This window comes from Mus caroli, chromosome 14, assembly GCF_900094665.2.
Source record: "Mus caroli chromosome 14, CAROLI_EIJ_v1.1, whole genome shotgun sequence".
NCBI classification, from domain to species: domain Eukaryota; kingdom Metazoa; phylum Chordata; class Mammalia; order Rodentia; family Muridae; genus Mus; species Mus caroli.
Window position 1 is genome coordinate 50,633,500 of NC_034583.1, and position 19,722 is coordinate 50,653,221.

Below are 19,722 nucleotides of genomic sequence, written 5' to 3' on the forward strand. Positions count from 1 at the left end.
GAAGTATTATCCATAATCTCTTTGACAACTGATATTGTTATACAGTGAACAGCTCATTTCATGAAGGGATATCAGATATAAACTTATATTAATTTTTTCCGACACTTATTAAACCCACATTGGCAGAGGATTTCCTTTTCAGGCATGGTCCCAGCTTCATAACCATAATCCCATGTTAGTTCTGTTCTTGCTTTCACATACCTACAAAGTAGAAATAAAAAAGAATCGTAAATCATACTAAATTATTCCACAACAATTAACCTTGAATATTACAATTTTCATATTAACAAAATCAGCCATCCTAAAGTCAATCTATTTTCTCTCCACACTGTCCGCCATTCAAAATAATCTTTATTAAAAATTAGTCATTTGATTTTTATTTCAAGTCTCCCAAAATCCTATGTAAGAAGAAATATCCATGTGGAACGGAGTTTTGCAAACATGAAGACTGTGGCACACAAGCAAATGGGATAATTCTGACTTTAAAGAAGATACAGGGCATGAGCTAATTTCTTCTGTGGGACAGCATTCTTTTTTTCTTTTCTTCTTTCTTTCTTTCTTTCTTTCTTTCTTTCTTTCTTTCTTTCTTTCTTCCTTTTTTGGTTTTTCGAGACAGGGTGTCTCTGTGTAGCCCAGGCTGGCCTCAAACTCAGAAATCTGCCTGCTTCTGCCTCCCAAGTGCTGGGATATTTATAAGGGCATGTACCACCACTGCCCAGCTTTTTTTTTTTTTCCAGATTTATTTATTTTATGTATATGAGCACACTGTAGCTGTCTTCAGACACACCAGAAGAGGGCATCAGATCCCATTACAGATGGTTGTGAGCCACCATGTGGTTGCTAGAAATTGAACTCAGGACCACTGAAAGAGCGGTCAGTGCTCTTAACCACTGAGCCATCTCTCCAGCCCTGATAGCTTTCTTTTTCAATTGCTATTTTACTTTAGGATATAAATGGTTTCCTTTGGGTGTTTTAGCAATGACTTTCTGAATTAAAACCATTTGCTATCTTTTTCCTTAATATTTTTCTTCTTGTATTTTTCTCCCACATTTTTAAGAACCATAGAAAATTGTCACTTCTTGTCCAGTATGGTTTTGCTTGTGATCATTTCAAACACCTCTAATTTTCAACTCATTGTTGCATTGAGCTGTGAGCTGGTTATCCCATCTCTAGGAGACTTGAAAGTCAAGAGACAACTCTGTTCAGATCCAGGAGCAACCTGCAGTAAGTTGCTAAATAAAACGTGCTATCTGAACGGAGGTATATGTCTACCTTCTTTCTATGGATGCAACTTTGAACATGGTATATGTAAAAAATACCGTGGGCCTGATATGGCACCTAGCTGTCCAAGATGTGTTCCCTGTGTAGGTACATGGTCAGCTCCACTGGTTTCCTCAGACCTTTCCACCTGGCTATGATGATCATGTGACAGAACAGGATCTCATAACATCGACCTCTTTCATAATAGTTGGTGTTTGCCCTTTCCTAGAAATTCAAGTGTACTTGCCATACGTATTTGATGACCAGTGTCCTAAAACAAAGTCAATCACTTGTCATTTGCCTTAATGCATACATCTCCATAGCAATGTCTGGCATGCTGTCTCAAAGCACTGACTACACCTTAACTTTGCAATACTCATCCACTCTTTCTGGCTGTGCTGGTGGTCAAAGCCACTGCTTTGTTCGTGTTGGGTGTTCTAACGTCCCTACCCTACAGCTACTTCACTTTTAACAGTGCTGTCCAACACATGTCCACACCTTCCTTTCTTTATAAATGTAACTCTCTTATATTTACTTACTAATACTTGTAAATAATTCTAAAGATTAGTAAAACCTTATGTGAGACTGGGAGTAAATCTGAAGTAGATAAAAAAAACATTATCCTAAAAAAAAAGTAAAGGTCTAAGTGTGGCTCTCAAGCCCAACACTTGGGAAGCAGAGGTCGGTTGATCTCTGTGAGCTGCAAGCCAGCCAGAGCTTCAAAGTGAGATCCTATCTCAAAAACAAACAAATAACAACAAAATTAAAACCAAACCAAAACAAAAACTACATAATCAGAAAAGTAACAGGGGTCTGTGCACAGGGACCCACAGGTAAGAAGCAACTGAGAGAAATAGGTGGGGGAAAACAGAATGGATTACTTGACTGATGGTTGGGAGGGTACAGAAAAGCAAGTTAAATAGCTAATCACTTAGCCACACCTGGTGGCACACACTAGTAATCCCAGCATTCAGGAGGCTAAGGGAGGGGGACTAAAAGTTCATGGCCAGCCTGGTGGTGGTAGCCCATGCCTTTAATCCCAGCACTTGGGAGGCAGAGACTGGAGGATCTGGGTTCAAGGGCAAGTCTACAAAGAAACCCTGTCTTGAAAACAGACAAACAAAAAGCAAATCAACAACAACAACAAAAGTTCTGGATAATGTATTGAGTATCAGCTCTACAAAGAATAAACAGCAAAACCCTGTCGCAAAAACCCCACAAAGCTAAATGAATCTCTCTGCTTTCTACAACGTATACAATTAACTGGTGTAAAATTAAATGTTTATATTTAGAAGTCAAATTATAAGACTACATATTGAAAAGGTTGTTTTTTTTTCAATTTTATATTAGATATTTTCTTCATTTACATTTCAAATGCTATCCCGAAAGTCCTCTATACCCTACCCCCAAAAAGGTTATTTTTACGCATATTGTATGTTATATTGTTCATGAGTATGCACAATAAAAACTAACTCTGTAGCCATCTTGTATCCTGGGTCCCAAAGGGACCAGTCTTCGCAGGAGAGCACCTGGGCAGCAGTAGCAACATAGCTTCTGGGACAGGGTCCCTCTTCGGCCTTCATCTTCAGCCAGGAGGAAGAGCTGAGCTCCAGACCTCTGGGCACTTGCCTACAGAGAGTACTATGACCACTGAGACTCAGAAGAAAGTTGGACTCCCAGGAGTGCTGACAGAGGCTAAGAGAATCACAGGAGGAACAAGCTCCAACCAGAGAGAACTATAACAGCTAATGCCGGAGATTACCAAATGGCGAAAGGCAAACGTAAGAATCTTACTAACAGAAACCAAGACCGCTTAGCATCACCAGAACCCAGCACTCCCACCACAGCGAGTCCTGGATACCCCAACACCCCTGAAAAGATTCAGATTTAAAATCATATCTCATGATTCTGGTAGAGGATTGTTTTGTTTTGTTTTTTGTTTGTTTGTTTGTTTTTGGTTTTTTGTTTTTTGTTTTTTTTTTCCAGACAGGAATTCTCAACTGAGGAATACAGAATGGTTGAGAAACACCTGAAAAAAATGCTCAACATCCTTAATCATCAGGGAAATGCAAATCAAAACAACCCTGAGATTCCACCTCATACCAGTCAGAATGGCTATGAAAAAAAATTCAGGTGACAGCAGATGCTGGCAAGGATGTGGAGAAAGAAGAATACTCCTCCATTGTTCGTGGGATTGCAAGCTGGTACAACAACTCTGGAAATCAGTCTGGTGGTTTCTCAGGAAACTGGACATAGTACTACCAGAAGATCCAGCAATTCCTCTCCTGGGCATATATCCAGAAGATGTCCCAACCGGTAAGATGGACACATGCTCCACTATGTTCATAGCAGCCTCATTTATAATAGCCAGAAGCTGGAAAGAACCCAGATGCCCCTCAACAGAGGAATGGATACAGAAAATGTGGTACATTTACACAATGGAGTACTACTCAGCAATTAAAAACAATGAATTTATGAAATTCTTAGGCAAATGGATGGAAATGTAAATGAAGAAAATACCTAAAAAAAAAAAGTATTAATTCCAATCATTTAAATTTTTACTGAATAGTTAACAGTTTAGGTAAACTGACTATTTTATGATACCAGATATTTGGGGTTATGTTGCATCTTTTCATATTTACTATCTTAAAAGCCACAGCTACAGAATTAAATTGTATAAGCAAAATAAATCACAAACCTGTTGGTGAAGAAGGCCACCAATGGAAAATTCCTGTCATGTGTTTCTACAAAAACATTCTGCACCCAGAGATTTGGGCAGCAACTATGCTGTTTAAAAAACAAAACAAAAAACCAGGTTAGACATAGCATCCTTGTTTCCTACACATCTCACTGATTTTGTCCTTCTCAGTTTAAGTAATATGCAATCTCCCACAGTTCTTAGCCGTGTAGTTAATAGCAAGAACCAATTTAGTATAGCCATTCAGACATGCTGACAGAATGTCAAAATAGAACTCCCAAATGGGGATTGTTATTTATTATAAACACATTATCTCCTGACTCATCAACACTATATTTAAAATGTTGTGTATAGGACCATCTGCATAGATATTTATGTGTAAGATTGTTGATAAATATTGGTTTTTAACCAGGACACATTTGAAAGTAAACTTAATACCTGCCTATTGGGAACTAGCTAAAAATTGACAAAATGGAATTCAATGCAGTGTAAAGGGAGACACATGCTAACAAGAATCAGGCCCAGTGCGATAGCTCAGTGGGGAAAGCCATTTACCAACCAGCTGGATAATCTGAGTCTGAACTTACATGGTAAAAAGGGGAGAACCAAATCTCCAAGTTATTCCCTAGCTTCCACACATGCATGTGTGTATCCCCCTCCCCGACATACAACATATATGAGTATAAAATAGGAGAGGACCAGGAACTCCTGTGTACTGATACAGAATAAACTTCAGGATAGTAATGTCAGTTTAAATATAAGAGAAAACTCAGTCAATAAAGTACTTGTTATGCAAACATGGAGCCCTGAGCTCCATCTCCAGACACCTTGTGAAACATCCAGGTGTGGTGGCACATGCTCATATTAGGACCAGAGCAGTAGAGGCAGGATGATCCTGGAGCTTGCTGGCCGACAGCCCAGACTGATTAGTGAACTACAGGCAAATGGATCGCCTTGTTTAAAAAACCAAAGGGAATAGCACTGAAGGAACAATGCCCATAATTGACCTCAGGCTCCCAAACACATGTGCAGGTAGGTCGCTACCATACACTCAAAGTGAATAAGCTATATAAAAAAGAACCAACACCATACATGTGTTTACTTACATTTGCAAAGCTAAGAAAGAAAGAAAGAAAGAAAGAAAGAAAGAAAGAAAGAAAGAAAGAAAGAAAGAAAAAGAAAAAAAGAGAAAGAATAAACAAGAGCTATAAAATGGGGTCAGGGAAATTGATAGCATAATACTTTTCAAGAGAAGGCTTTAACTGGGCAGTAAGTTCCAGGACAGCCAGGTCTACACAGAAAAGACACTGTCTCAAAAATGTTAAATAAATAAATAAATAAATAAACAAACAAATAAATAGAGAAGGCCCTGAAAAAAGACAAAGAGTATATGCAATATAATCCTTATATCCCAACCCAAATTAGCTCTTTGATCATATGCCCCAGAACAGAGGAATGCCAGGGCCAGGAAGTGGGAGTGGGTGGGTTGGGGAATGGGGGACGGGGGACTGGAGGGGGAGAGGGTATAGGGGGCTTTGAGGATAGCATTTGAAATGTAACTGAAGAAAATAGCTAATAAAGAACAAGTTGCTGACACCTTTGAAAAAAAAAGAAAAGGAGATATGTATAAGAAGTTGATTTCTCGGGCTGGAGAGATGGCTCAGCAGTTAAGAGCACTAACCGCTCTTCCAAAGGTCCTGAGTTCAAATCCCAGCACCCACATGGTGGTTCACAACCATCCTTAATGAGATCTGATGCCCTCTTCTGGTGTGTCTGAAGACAGTTACAGTGTACTTACATATAATAAATAAATAAATCTTAAAAAAAAAAAAGAAGTTGATTTCTCTCAAGACAGCCACATAACTTTTTTCCAAGGCTCATAACATAATGGTACTCTCAATGCCTCCATTCCAGTATTCTTAGCTACCCACTGTTTTCTCAAATACTGATCTTTATTACCATCATAAGACTCACAGGGCCACCAAACCTCTACAATATCCTTGTACATGTACATCATTTAGCATCAATGATGATTATTTCCTATTCAATTTTTTTTGCAACTTATACAGATGTTTGGAAACCGTGTGTATTTTATACACACATGTACTTCCAGAGAAAGTCAAATGTCAAGACAGATGTCTAGATTGCTTTTCACCTTAGTTTTTCATACTTTATAACCCTATTTTTTGAGACAAGGTCTCATTGAACCTGGAGCTTGACGATTGGCTACGCAAGCCAATAAGCCCCAGCATCTTCCTATCTTTCCCCCAGTACTAGGATTGCAAGTATGTGTGTCATGATGCCTGGGGTGTGTGTGTATATGTGTGTCTGTATATGACATACTGTGTGTGGTATTGTGTGTATGCACATGTCTGTGTATGTGCATGAGGAAGCCAGAGGAGAATCTTGGGTACACAGCTCATGTTTTACCATCATCCCTTGAAACAGCATCTCTCACTGAAACTGGACCTAACCAGCCTTCTGTCTCCACTCATAAGAGTTCTAGGGCTATAGGCATGCATACAGCCACACTCGCTTTAAATGTGGGTGCAGGCATCCAAACTCAGGTCCTCATGTTAGCTTGGCAAGCACTTTATTGAGTCATCCACCAAGCCCTGTAAACTTCTTGATGTACTGACATTCTTTGGTTTAATGGTTTGTTTGTTTTTGTTTTGTTTTGTGTTTTAAAGACAGGGTCTCACATTGTAGCCCAGGCTGGTCTAAGACTCAGGAAACTCACCTGCCTCAGCCTGAGAAGTGCTGGGATTACAGGCATGAGTCACCATGCCCAACATTTCTTAAGTTTTCTAATGCAAATGTTTACTGTATGGTAAGCACTTCCAAACAATTTATATTAAATTAGTATGATCCTCAAAAAACCCCAAATTGTTACTCCCATATTAGCAGCAGGAATTAAACATCAGGAAACAACACACATGTCCTGATACACTTTAAAGAAATGAGTGCATAAAATTGTAATCTCAACCCTGATACTCACATTGAGGAAACGGCCCACATTTCCTTCTTTTGAAGCATCCAATAGAAACAGACTCTCTTTACTGAGCTGCATCAGGGAAGCAGATGGAATCTTTGTTCTCTCACTTGGCAGCTCCTCATCACACAAGGCCTGCTGGCTCTGAGAGGCTGCAGGCTCTTCCTCTTGGGACTTTTTTACTGGGACTTCAAGCACCTGTTTAGTGTCCTTACTATTCACTATGGTTGCGTGCTTACACCTGTATGCTGGGGAAGAGTCTTCTCTACTTGCAGTTATATCTATCACATCTGATTCAGTCAGCTGTTTGTCTTCAGAATCTCCAACTGGGTGTGAACTTAAGTCCTCTAGTAGACATTGTTAGGAAGGAATTGTCAGGACATATAATTGGCTGAGTAATAGTGCGAAGATTAAGTGAGATGACAGTTGCTTTAATTAGCAGTAATTTTTACTAAATGTTAAGGCAGGCAGTATTACTTGAATTGTATGAATGAAAACATTGATTCTGGAGGACTCAGATTATCCTGACTCATACAGAGAACTGCTGCACACACATATATGCCCAGCTTCGAACGCCTGTCTTCTTTCTGTGATATCACCTCTCTTAATGACTCTATATGTTGCTTTCTCATTAATGTATTTAATAGCAAATCCAAAACCAGTGACTTTCTTTTCCTCAACTCTGGAATCTCCATTTAAGTATATTCTGGACATATGGAACAAAGAGAGTGGCTAGGCCTTTAACATGTCACAGTCCTAAGAAAATGTCAGGAGTTATTGTTTCCCTAAACCCCAGCAAAACAACTGCATTTCCAAGGGCTTGTACAAATTAGTGTTTGCTGCCTTTACTAAATGACCAGTCAAAAATTGTACTTTTAGAAACCAATAAAGGTGATGAGCTGTTTAGTCAAGTTTTGCATCCATAATGGTGTGAATTCATATCAGAGAATAAATTTGTGTGCTTAAAAGAAAAAAAAACCTACTTATGCAATATAATCCAGTGCCCCTCACCCCCAATTATACTTCAGTTAAAAGTTGATCTTAGGCAGACAATATGATACAATGGGTAAAACTACTTGCTGCCAAGCCTGAAGTTCTGAGTTCAATCCCTGGTACCCCATATGGTGGAAGAAAAGAACAGATTCCCAAAAGTTGTTCTCTGATCTTAGCATGCCATGCCATACATACGTGAACATTCTTTCCTTCAAATAACCAGGTAATTTTTTTTTTTTTTTTTTTTTTTTTTTTTTTGGTTTTTGGTTTTTCGAGACAGGGTTTCTCTGTATAGTCCTGGCTGTCCTGGAACTCACTTTGTAGACCAGGCTGGCCTCGAACTCAGAAATCCGCCTGCCTCTGCCTCCCAAGTGCTGGGATTAAAGGCGTGCGCCNCCNCGCCCGGCTTTTTTTTTTTTTTTTTTAAAGAGGGGGAAGCAAGCTGGGCGGTGGTGGCACACGCCTTTAATCCCAACACTCAGGAGGCAGAGGCAGGTGGATTTCTGAGTTCAAAGCCAGCCTGGTCTACAGAGTGAGTTCCAGGGCTACACAGAGAAACCCTGTATCAAAAAGCCAAAAAAGCAAAACAAAACAAAACAAAAACCCAAAAAAATTAATGTCAAAGAAGCTAGGAACAGAACAGTGGTTACTATGAGGAAGAGGGAGCAAAATGAGGTTGCTCATAAGTGTATGGGTGCAGTTGGATAGGAGGTGGAACTTCTAATGTCCCAGACAGCACAGTAAGATAGCAGTGGTTGCAATAATTAATGGCATGTTTCCCAATAGCCAATAGGGAAGAAATGACAAATCCCCGAGGTGAGTGGTGATTATACAGTGTCATATACTGAATGCCACACTATACGAATAAATATATGGAACTGTTAGTTAAAAATATTTTAGAAAGAAATTATATCTCTAAATATAAAAGCCTAAAAATAAAGGCTTCTGGCTTAATCATTATCATACAGACACTGATCCTACAGTATCTGTACTTTAGTCAAAGATTTCTGATACTTTCTTTTGGCTATATGATGTTGTTATTTGGACTGCCTGCTACATATACTTAGCAAATGATGCAAATAGTGAAAGAGTCAAAGCAAGCATACTCGTATGGCTATGTGTATTAAGGGTAAAAGAATTATTATTAGAATGCTCTTTCTCAATAGAACTGTCCCAGCAAGGAGCAGCCATACCTCCACCAATCTATCCTTCAACACTAGTTAGGGAGTCTGCGTTGTAGAATAAAGATATGAAATGGGAGAAGAGGGTGCAGTGGCTGGCCTGTTCTCTGAAAGGACATCTGTCATCCATCTCTCTCTACTGAGAGATCCACTGAAATACAAAAGTTCATAAACCCAGGTCTGCCAAACTCTGAAAGACATATTCTGTGGAGGGAGATTTTATATCCTCACTAGCATTACACTGAGCATCCTATACAGCACTGTGGGCCGAACTGCTAGAGTGATGTTTCTTTAAGAGTCCAAAAGGAAGATTTGAAATGTGATGCTTTGGATAGTACTTCCAAAGCCATGGACGATGCCTGTGGACCATGCAGTCAGAGCCATCCACTCAACCCCTCTTCCATGCAGTAGGTCACTGCTGAAATCAGACCAGAAGTCTGCAAAGTCCTGTAAATTTAGCAGTTATATGGTCTCTGTTGTGAGTATTCAATTACACTGATGCAGAGGGAAAATAGAAACCTGTAAATCAACGTCTACAGCTCATAGCCCACTAAAACTTTATTTATGGACACTCCTAAGTTCACCTAATTCTCAAGTGTCATGAAATATTATGCACTGTCTGATTTTTTTCTTAACTATTTAAAAACATAAAAAGTATTCTTTCATCAATCACAATTAACATTTGGCAGGCCAGATTTGGAGTACAGTTTACCAACGTCCACTTGATAAACCCATCAATTTGTTATGAATTCTAGGGAAAGGAGCTGTAGATTTAAATAAAGGAACAAAAGGGCAGGGAGGTAGGAAACCATAAAGAAATGAAGCGTACCGTGAGCTCTCCTAGCTTTAGAGTTCACGTGTTCTTGAGCTGGTTTAAATCCATTCTTATCTCCTGGGGCGGCAGAATCTGAGCAAACAAATCCCTTCAAAGAAAATAAGAAAGGCAGCTGTGCTTTCTAAGCCAGGAAAAAGGATTAGCAGCTGGGCCTCTTCACCAAGTATCACTCTTTATAGGTCACATATGGTTGGTTAGATCTGAAAAGCTGCAAAGCTGGCATTATAAGGAGCCCTGGCATAAGTGGGGCCAACACAGCATCCATTCTAAACTGCCTATTCCTAGGCACATTAGTAAGCTACAACTACAAAATTGTCAAGCTATTATTTGGGCTAAAAACATAATAAATTTATATCTCAGACTTTTCCATATAGCCTGTATGTTCAAAACAACAAAATAGATCCTACATAGTATTACGTAGCATAAATATGTTAGTAATGGCTAGAAAGGTAAGACAGTGGTTGAGTTCCCTGGAGCGGCATCTCTCTTGGTTTTCAAGATAGTGTCTTGCTATGCACCCCAAGCTGACTTCAAACTCCGGATGCTCCTGAACTGCCCCCTCCCCCACCAAGTGCTGACACGGCAAGTGAGCTCAGTCTTTTTGTGATTTCTTTACCATGTTTTTCTCACTGTAATGAAAAACAGTTGTCTTGGATTTAGTTCTTCTAATGACTGAATGATGTCGAATTCTTGAAATATTTCTATGGTTCATTTCCCTGAAAAGGAAAAGAAAAGTTATTCTGCATATCACCAAAAGCTCATTTTATTAGACCTTAAGTATAGGTAATATCATTACTTCATAAACTTCCATTATTGTTAGGAATTAATCTAGGGACTGGAGAGATGGCTCAGCAGTTCAGAGTTAGCTGCTCTTCCAGAGGACCTGGTTTAATTCCCAGCACCCACAGGGCAGCTCATAATCATTTATAACTCCAGTTCCAGGGGATCCAAAACCCACTGCTGGCCCCTGAGGTCACACCAGGCACAAGAAGTGGTACAGGCACATAAATTTAAAATTAAAGAAATTAATCTATAAATATCTATGCTACTTAATGGAGGAAGAAAAAGATAATCATTAGATATAATTTTAAAATGTGTTTTTAAACAATTAAGGGACCCTAATAAAGAGTTTCAAATAGAATGGTGATACAGATAATTAAAAGTATAGCCTTCATAAAGAATCACATGAAAGTTATCCACAGTGAACTCAGAAATGAGGTACAGAAGGAAATGCGCTGGCTAGTTATGAAGGTGAGAATGCTGGATTTCTACAAGTGTTAAACTTAAATTGTGGGGCAAGATGATGTTTAGGGGAGGGGTGGTGGAAAGAGAAAGACACAGAGGGAGCAACCCCACATTTCTGAGTTTTTACTTACACAGCAGGCTCTTTGAGATCACCACTAAGCTTGGGAGGACAGTCCTCAGTGTTAGGACTGTCACAGTGTGCTTCACGATCTGAACACACAACTTCTAGTTTCCTCTTTTTGGAAAATGAACTTTTCACAATGTGCTGTTGCTCTCTTCCATTTTCACCAGTATTAGTTTTCTTAGGAGTGGCTCTGCTCAGTAACCTTCCTGAAATAAAACGGATAGTGTTCAAAACAGGAAACTACCAACAAGGAGGCATCTGTCTTCTCTGTGCCAGGAGTGCCTTGTTTCTAGAGAGATGAACCCACCCTAAAAATTCTAGAATACATCAAAGAAAACCATTCCAAGATACTAAAAGAAGACCAATGGGCGGCCGTCTTATAATAAATGTGAGCTATATGAAAGAAGCACCAGTCCATTTTGGTATTTTATAAAGATCCACAGTAATGTAAAAACAAAAAAGCACTCAAGATAAGACTTGTTTTTTTAAGTTTGAAATTTTAAACTCTTCTAAAAAATGACCTATTTGAAATGTGACCTTGATCTACTATTATGCTCAAACTCAGTTTACTATTAAAATCTGTCACATCTTCTTTTAAGAGTCAAAATTATACTTATCAAGCTAGAATTGGTGGCTAGTTATTGCCACTCATTTTTCTAGGTCAGCCTCAAGTCCTGTGCTAGCTCTGCATAGACTGCCAATGGTGCTTTCTGGACACCACTGTGAGTGAGCAGGCAGCTTCACTAAAGGACTAGTCTGAGAAACAGGAAGAATGTCTAGGCAGGCTGGGTAGTATATGTGTATGTAAGTGGTATGTGACAGTGTCAAGCATGATCGACTTTTCTGGAGCCCCTGAAACTATGCGAGATGTTTAAGGTTACTGTCTGAATCAACATTACAATACTAACTTGTGAAATTCTAGCCAGTTCAAAATATTATGGAGTTTTTGTTTGATTGCTTTTACCTTAGTAAGTAGGTCATTAGGTTTTTTGTTTGTTTGCTTTTTAAGATTTATTTATTTTATTTATATGAGTACATTGTAGCTGTCTTCAGACACACCAGAAGAGGGCATCAGATTCTATTACAGATGGTTCTGAGTCACCATGTGGTGGCTGGGAATTGAACTCAGGACCTTTGGAAAAGCAGTCAGCACTCTTAACCGCTGAGCCATCTCTCCAGCACAACTGTCATTAGGTTTTTTTTTTTTTTTTTTTTTATTTAGAAGTTTTCTTCCCTCATTCCAGAGTATCTGTAGCTCTGGAGACAATGTGCCGTTTGTTTAAGTCTCAAGCCCTGGTGAAATAGAACCTTTCCTTTCTGAAGTACCTGATACCTTATGTCATCTCAGCCCTTCTGGACCCTTGGTCCAGTCACTTGTCTCCTTTTGTGCTGCCCCTACATCTCTCTCTCTCTCTCTCTCTCTCTCTTTTTTTTAAATAAGTTTTTTTTTTTTTTAAGATTTATTTATTATTTTATGTAAGTACACTGTAGCTGTCTTCAGACACACCAGAGGGCATCAGATGTCATTACGGATGGTTATAAGTCACCATGTGGTTGCTGGGATTTGAACTCAGGACCTTCAGAAGAGCAGTCAGTGCTCTTAACCACTGAGCCATCTCTCCAGCCCCGCTGCCCTACATCTTGTTGTTCTGCACCTGGCTAAATGATGCCAATGTCTCTGATTAGGACAATTTACATTCATATATATACTACTTACAGGAAATTTTTTAAAAAACAAATCTTTGCTTTACCTGAATAAATGCACACAAATGTCCCTTTGTCAATGTCATCCAGGCAGCGCACTCCCCAGCCCTTCTTCTCACTTTTGAACACCTGTAGCCTCACCCGGACACCATGCTGGATAACTCGGTTTTGACACATCTGTTTGTTACACTTGCAGAGCAGGTTGCATTCATAAATGCTAGCAATAATACACATAAGATGGTATCAATTAGTCTAAAAAAGCAAAATGAAGCATATATTGCTACTTCACTCAACTAATAACGAAACTGAGGGAAGTGTGAAAGTAGTGTAAGGTTAGATTGCCTGGGTTGACTAGCTGCAGTTTCTATTTTTAAGGTGGAATTTATTTTTATTTATGTTTTGTCTATTAGTGTTTTTTGCCTGTGTATATAACTGTACCATGTGCATGCCTGGTGTCCACAGAAACCAGAAGAGGGGACTGAATCTCTGGGACCAGAGTTACAATGAATGTGAATGCTCATGTGGGTGTTGGGATTTGGACCTGAGTCCTCTAGAAGAAGAGCAAGCACTGAGCCATCTTTCCAACCTCAACCAAGCAGCTTATACAACAGAGCTTAACCTACAGAGCTGTTTCATTTACCTCCACGTGTCAATATTTACAAGATATGGATCCTGGTGCTCAGTACATAGTAAATGTTAGCTTTTAAAATGTGTAAAGGACATGTTTAGGATCAAATTCTTTTAATTCTAGTTCTACTGGTGCTATTTCTTAGTATTAATCAACAAGCTTAAAATTATCAACTGTCAAGTTAGCTTCTTTCAATCACTTTTTCTTTTAATAAGTATATATCTTTAATATTATTAGTGTGTGTGGGGGGGACAATGCTCATGCATGTGTTACACATACACACACACACACACAGACACACACACAGACACACACACACACACACACACACACACACACGCGCACAGATGCCAGAGAACGTCAGGTGTCTGTTCTACTAATCTCTGCTTTATTCCCTTGAGAAGGATCCCTTCACTGAGCCTAAAGGCAAGCCCCAGGGATCGTATATCTCCAGCCTCTAATAGCACTATGCTAACAGGCATGTAAAGCTTTTTACATAGGTTCTGGGGATTGGAACTCAGGTCCTCGTGGTCTTTGCTACTGAGTTAGCCCTCAGCCCCTTCATTCATTTTTGAAACAGCTTCCCCATGTAGCTGAGGCTGGTCTTCGACTCATTTAGCCTCTGCCTCCCACATGCTACAGACATGTTTTAATGGAAAAATGGCTACTCAGAGTCACTCATTTCCTAAAGAGCCAGACCTGAAGCAGCTGACTGAATAAACTCCAATGTGTGTGTGGTCACTCATTTCCATTCCTAATATACAATGGTTTCATGTTATTATTTCTTTTTTTTAAAAAAGATTTATTTATTTATTATATGTGAGTACACTGTAGCTGTCTTCAGACACACCAGAAGAGGGAGTCAGATCTTGTTACGGATGGTTGTGAGCCACCATGTGGTTGCTGGGATTTGAACTCAGGACCTTCTGAAGACCAGTCGGGTGCTCTTACCTGCTGAGCCATCTCTCTAGCCCTTATTATTTCTTAATAATTTAGATTTTCAGTATTAGAAACAAATATAAATGAAACCTGTAAGACTATAGACCATAATAAAAAAAAAAAAAGTCCGCTCTGGGGCAGGGTAATGGCTCAGTGGGTAAAATACTTGTTATGCAAGCAGGAGGCCCTGAGTTTGGATCCCTAGAGCTCATATAAAAGCTGAGCATGGGGGAGCTCATATGTAGCTCTAGCCTCAGGCAGACAGCAGAGACAGTCTAGCCAAAGTGGGAAGCTCAGGCTCAGTGGAAGACTTTATCTGAAGAAAACAAACAAGGTGGATAGTGGCTGAGGAAGACACCTGGCTTAGCATGTGCACACACAGGCATATAATTTAAGAAACATAATGTCCTTCGTAGATACAAACAACCCACCACAAATCTAAGGTTCCTTACCCAGTAGGTATGAGTCTCTGCAGTCTTTTATATTTATATCCAGCACATTCTCCATCCGATGACAAGGGACATGCTTTGGCATTCTTTGCTGTCAACTGAAGACATGCACATTTTTTTCTAAAAGAAAGGCAGTGGGGATAGAGAAGTGAGAATAATAAAAAAAATCACCAAGTTATGAGACTCAGTAAAACTGTAAATGACATTAAAAATGGTGGACTTTTATTTATAAGAGAGGTTTTGCTCAAGGACTATATGGAAACCTCTCTAAACACAGTAGGCCTATCTGAGAAATCACACCAACCACAAGCTCATTACAACTGATATAAACCACGCTGAGCTCTCTGACCTTGAAACATATATTTAATTACATGGGCTTTTAACTTTTCAAAATGAGTGTCTTCCTCAGCAGATGCTCATTTCTTGATAGTCTTAGTTATGTTCTTCTACCACAGATTATTTTAATAGTTATTCCCTTATTATCTGAGGTATATTCAAGGACCCCTGAATGCTTAACATCTTGTATCAGTACCAAAGTCTACTTATATTTGTGCTTCCCCCACATACTGTGAAACACTACCACATGGTATCAGAATTAATATCCCCTTACATGCTTTTTTTTTTTTTAATATATCATTACTTGTGTCCTCATTATTAAATAAAATGAGCCTTACTAGAATGCACTGCCAAATATAACACTTGATCTGATAATCAATGTGGCTGTTAAGTGACTAACTGGCAAATCGTGACTACGGTGGACAGAGATGATTCACATTCCAAGTGGGATGAAGTCATCACATGACTCCAAACAGCATGTAGTTCAATACTTATCATTTTAGTGTCTATAGAATTCCCCACCTAACTTTTTATCCTGTCTGCATGTATATCTGCCCACACTTGCATGCCTCACAGCTGTTGTCTAGGGAGGGCAGCAGTTCCCTTGGCACTGGATGTGAATTACCACGTGGTTGCTGGGCACTGAACTTGGGTCCTCTGGAGGAGCAGCCAGTACTCTTAGCCTCTAAAACATCTCTCCGGCACAATAGTTTTGTACTACAGTTAGCCACAGGAGCTGAAGCCACTGTAAAGGAGGAAACTGCCGTAGTATCGTTTCTACTAGCTTACTCAGAATATGAAATGAAAAATGACAAGCAGATCCCACCGCTTACCATATTGATTAACAGATCAAGGGCCATGCTTTAGAGTATGTGGGGAAAGTACAGACAGACAGACAGACAGACTTTGATACTAATACAAGATTTTAAGCATTCAGGGGTCCTTGAATATATCTTTCAGATAATGAGGGATATTATTAAAATGAGGGAAATATTAAAATAATTTCCCCCTTTGCTTAATATAAAGAGCTAAATTTGCATTGTTAACTATACACGTAACACAAATCTACCCAATTATCTGTAAACCTACAAATGCATATGTATTACACATCTTTCAAAGAGAATATTTCTCAAGGTCTTGATGTATCACATGTTTTCACAGTCTTGATGGACTGTCAATACAGTAGTTAAAGAACAGTAGTTATGAACACACTTACATCCCAAAAACATCAGCCAGCAATGACACTTAGTTTGTAAAAGTAAAATATAACAAGTAACAGAGAAATTAGGAACAAAGATTCAAATACTGCCTTTCCAATTTATCTGCTTTGTGACTTCTTTATTTCTGATACTAACTTCTTTACTTGTATGACAGAAATATACTACCTAACACAGGAGTCTGTGACGATGAAGAGAATGTATTTAAAGTATTTGGGCATACATGACACTCATCAATGGCACTGGAATTGCTGTTATAACTATGGCAATAAATTTACTCATCCTTAGAGAAAATAAATTGCAAACAGCCACTTTGAGGAGTTATAAAACAGGATATCTTTTTTCATCTATTTTTAGACAATTTGTCCACTGTTTTATTTAGACAGACAGAATGGCAAATGGAACACAGTAGGACTAGGCAAATGAGTCTACATGCAGAAGATTGCTTGAGAATGCCATGTTTTTCTACTCACATGTCTATGCAGCCCTCAGAACAGTCACATGAATCAGAAAACATGTTGGAAAAGTTCAGATGATATATTCGGGGCCATACTGTATTCCTATACTTAAACTGTGGAAGTTTACTGTTGTCAATTTCATTACAGAAAGGAATCGACACCGACTCCACTCCGTTACTAATATCCACACCAGAAACAACTTCATGTTGCTTTGGGTGATTCCGAGTCAACTGGACATAAGTATTGAAAGAGAAGTTGTCTGTGAATAAAAAGTTACACTCTGTTTCAAGCAGGTAATGGAAAACTTCCTCCATGTTTCGTAGATTCCGTCCACAGGGTGTTTTATAATTCACATGGAGGGCAGAAGAATGAGAGTTTGTCTTTGCATGTCGTCGTTGGAAGTGACATCTGATTGGTAGCTGCAGAGGGTTTTCTCCCTTCCAGGACAGTGGTGTTTCCGTCAGACAAGCCCTGGAGCAGATATGGCGATGGAATGATATATGCAGTGGGGCTTCCTTTTCCATTAAGCCTTGAGCTTTAATCTTCACAGGGAGGAATACTTTTTTTCCTGGAGATCTATTTGAATAAAATAATTATTATAACTCAAATTTATAGGTTAACTTCATTTTTAAAAACACTGCACACTAAGGTGACAATTACTGTATTTTCTTGGGCAGGAGTAAGATAACGTAGACTCTGAAACACTTTATATACTCTGGAGGCATTTAAAGGTCAGATGTAATTAAGACCATTCTAGGAAGTCTAATTATAGCTGTCACTGTCTAAGAGGCTTTGATAGCACATGGAGAGCCTGGACTTGTTTAAGGGCTGAGAACACATTTCTTCATGTGTGATTTGTTAAGTCTCTGCCTAGCAAAACTAAGGCTAGCTGACAAAATGGTTAATTCTTTACAGTTCCTGTATCTAACAATTTTTTAACTGATTTCCCCTCCTACAATATGGAAGACAGTTGTCAGTAAAACACATTCTGAGAACTGCCAAAAGGAAATGGGACTGGTATTCAATTTAAGGGGGAAAAAATCTGAAAAAAAATTCTTGTACTTTGAAGCCAGTTTTCAAACTTCCTCAAAGAAGGTAAGCTTTATTTTTATTAAGTATCTGTTATACATTAAAAGAGGTATTTACTATTTATTTTAAAGTATTTATTTACTTTTGTCTCAAAAAACCCTAAACACCTCTATTTTAGTACGCAATAGACACTGAAAGACATGGAACTTCCACTAGATGAACAGTGCTGGGAGTGGCAACTTCATGGTGTATTGCTATTCCTGCCATTCCTGCTAGCTAACCATACTATAATACTGTAAACCAGGTTTTGTTAATATTGCCAATTTTTTCCTTAGGGGGCAAGCTCCTTCAACTGGCCAAGTACACGATTTCATCAAGGAAGTTCCTGGTTCCCAGTCTAATGGGTAAATGATATACTATCAACTGTTGGCACATGTTCTATTGTTTATTGGATCTATTTCCAGTTTGTCTCTCTGTTAGTGTTTTGATGAACATCCTCAGACATAAATCCTTTGCCAAGTTACTGATTATTCTTATATCCCTTTAAGAGAAATTTCTAGTCACCAGGAATCCACATTTAAAAAACTAAACTTGGAAAAAAAAAAAAAAACTAAACTTGATTAATTAAAAAAAAAAAATCAAACACATACAAGAATATATTTTCTTATAAAAACCCAAATGCCTCTTTGAGAACTACAGGAGTCTCAGCAAACAAGATTATCTACACCTCTGCATTAGAAGATAACTAAACTTTGGCATAGTTTAGTGAGCATAAGGCTTTCTTTTAAAAATCCCAACAGATCAGTGTTGTAGCTCAGGGATATAATGCATCTTAGCATGCATGAGGTCTTGGGTCAGATGTCCAAAAGAAAAAAAAAAAAAAGAAAGAAAAGGAAAACCACAACAAAAAGAAAGAAACAAAGATAGGAAGGAAGGAAGAAAGGGGAAAAAAAGACCAGAACAAACCAACCAGCAGCTGAACAAACACCAAATTCTTCCTGAGAAAGCTCCACACTACCAGGAGGATGTGAAGTGCCTGATGATGGGCACATACACTGCTATCCTCCTTCCACAGTCTCAGAGGACCATTAAGAGGAGCTAACACGCAAGAATTTTCTATCCCTTCCAGTTTCCTCTGTATTTCTTCGAACTCAAAATGATCTTTCTCAAAGATGTGAAAACCACACCTTTGGGGAACAAAAACAATTGGAGTGGGGAGCATCAGTATAAATCAAAGAATATTCAGAATATGTTTAAAAGGAGAAATGGAGAGAGAGGATTTGCTGTGACAAGTGTGTAAAACTGTAAAGCTGTTAATATTGTTTCAAAAATCACATTTGAGAGCATTTTGTAACCTATATTTATTAAGAACACGGGTATGATTAAGTCAGAAGTTTAAAAAGTAAAGAAGGACTAATTAAGAACGTCTAGAATAGTTGTTATTTTATTTGTATAATTCAAGCTAGGTCTTTTTAATATATCAAAATAAATTCCAAAACCCATGCCTCTTAGTCAAGTCCTTGAGAGATTAAGGCAGGAAGATCCCAAGAATCAAGACAAACCTGGGCTACAGAGTGTCTCAAGAAAACACCACCGCGCCGGGCGTGGTGGCNCACGCCTTTAATCCCAGCACT

General features: G+C 38.7%; 1 protein-coding gene across 1 annotated transcript in view; it reads right to left on the reverse strand.

Moving 5' to 3' along the window:
• Positions 1–19,722, reverse strand: part of Setdb2 (SET domain bifurcated histone lysine methyltransferase 2) — an 85,864-nt gene that overhangs the window by 47,028 nt on the left and 19,114 nt on the right. Inside the window, 9 exon segments of the mRNA XM_021181369.2 lie at positions 119–201; positions 3,959–4,047; positions 6,957–7,297; positions 9,954–10,047; positions 10,576–10,675; positions 11,336–11,534; positions 13,080–13,249; positions 15,052–15,168; positions 17,075–17,635. Of these exon segments, the coding sequence (XP_021037028.2) occupies positions 119–201; positions 3,959–4,047; positions 6,957–7,297; positions 9,954–10,047; positions 10,576–10,675; positions 11,336–11,534; positions 13,080–13,249; positions 15,052–15,168; positions 17,075–17,635 (1,754 nt within the window).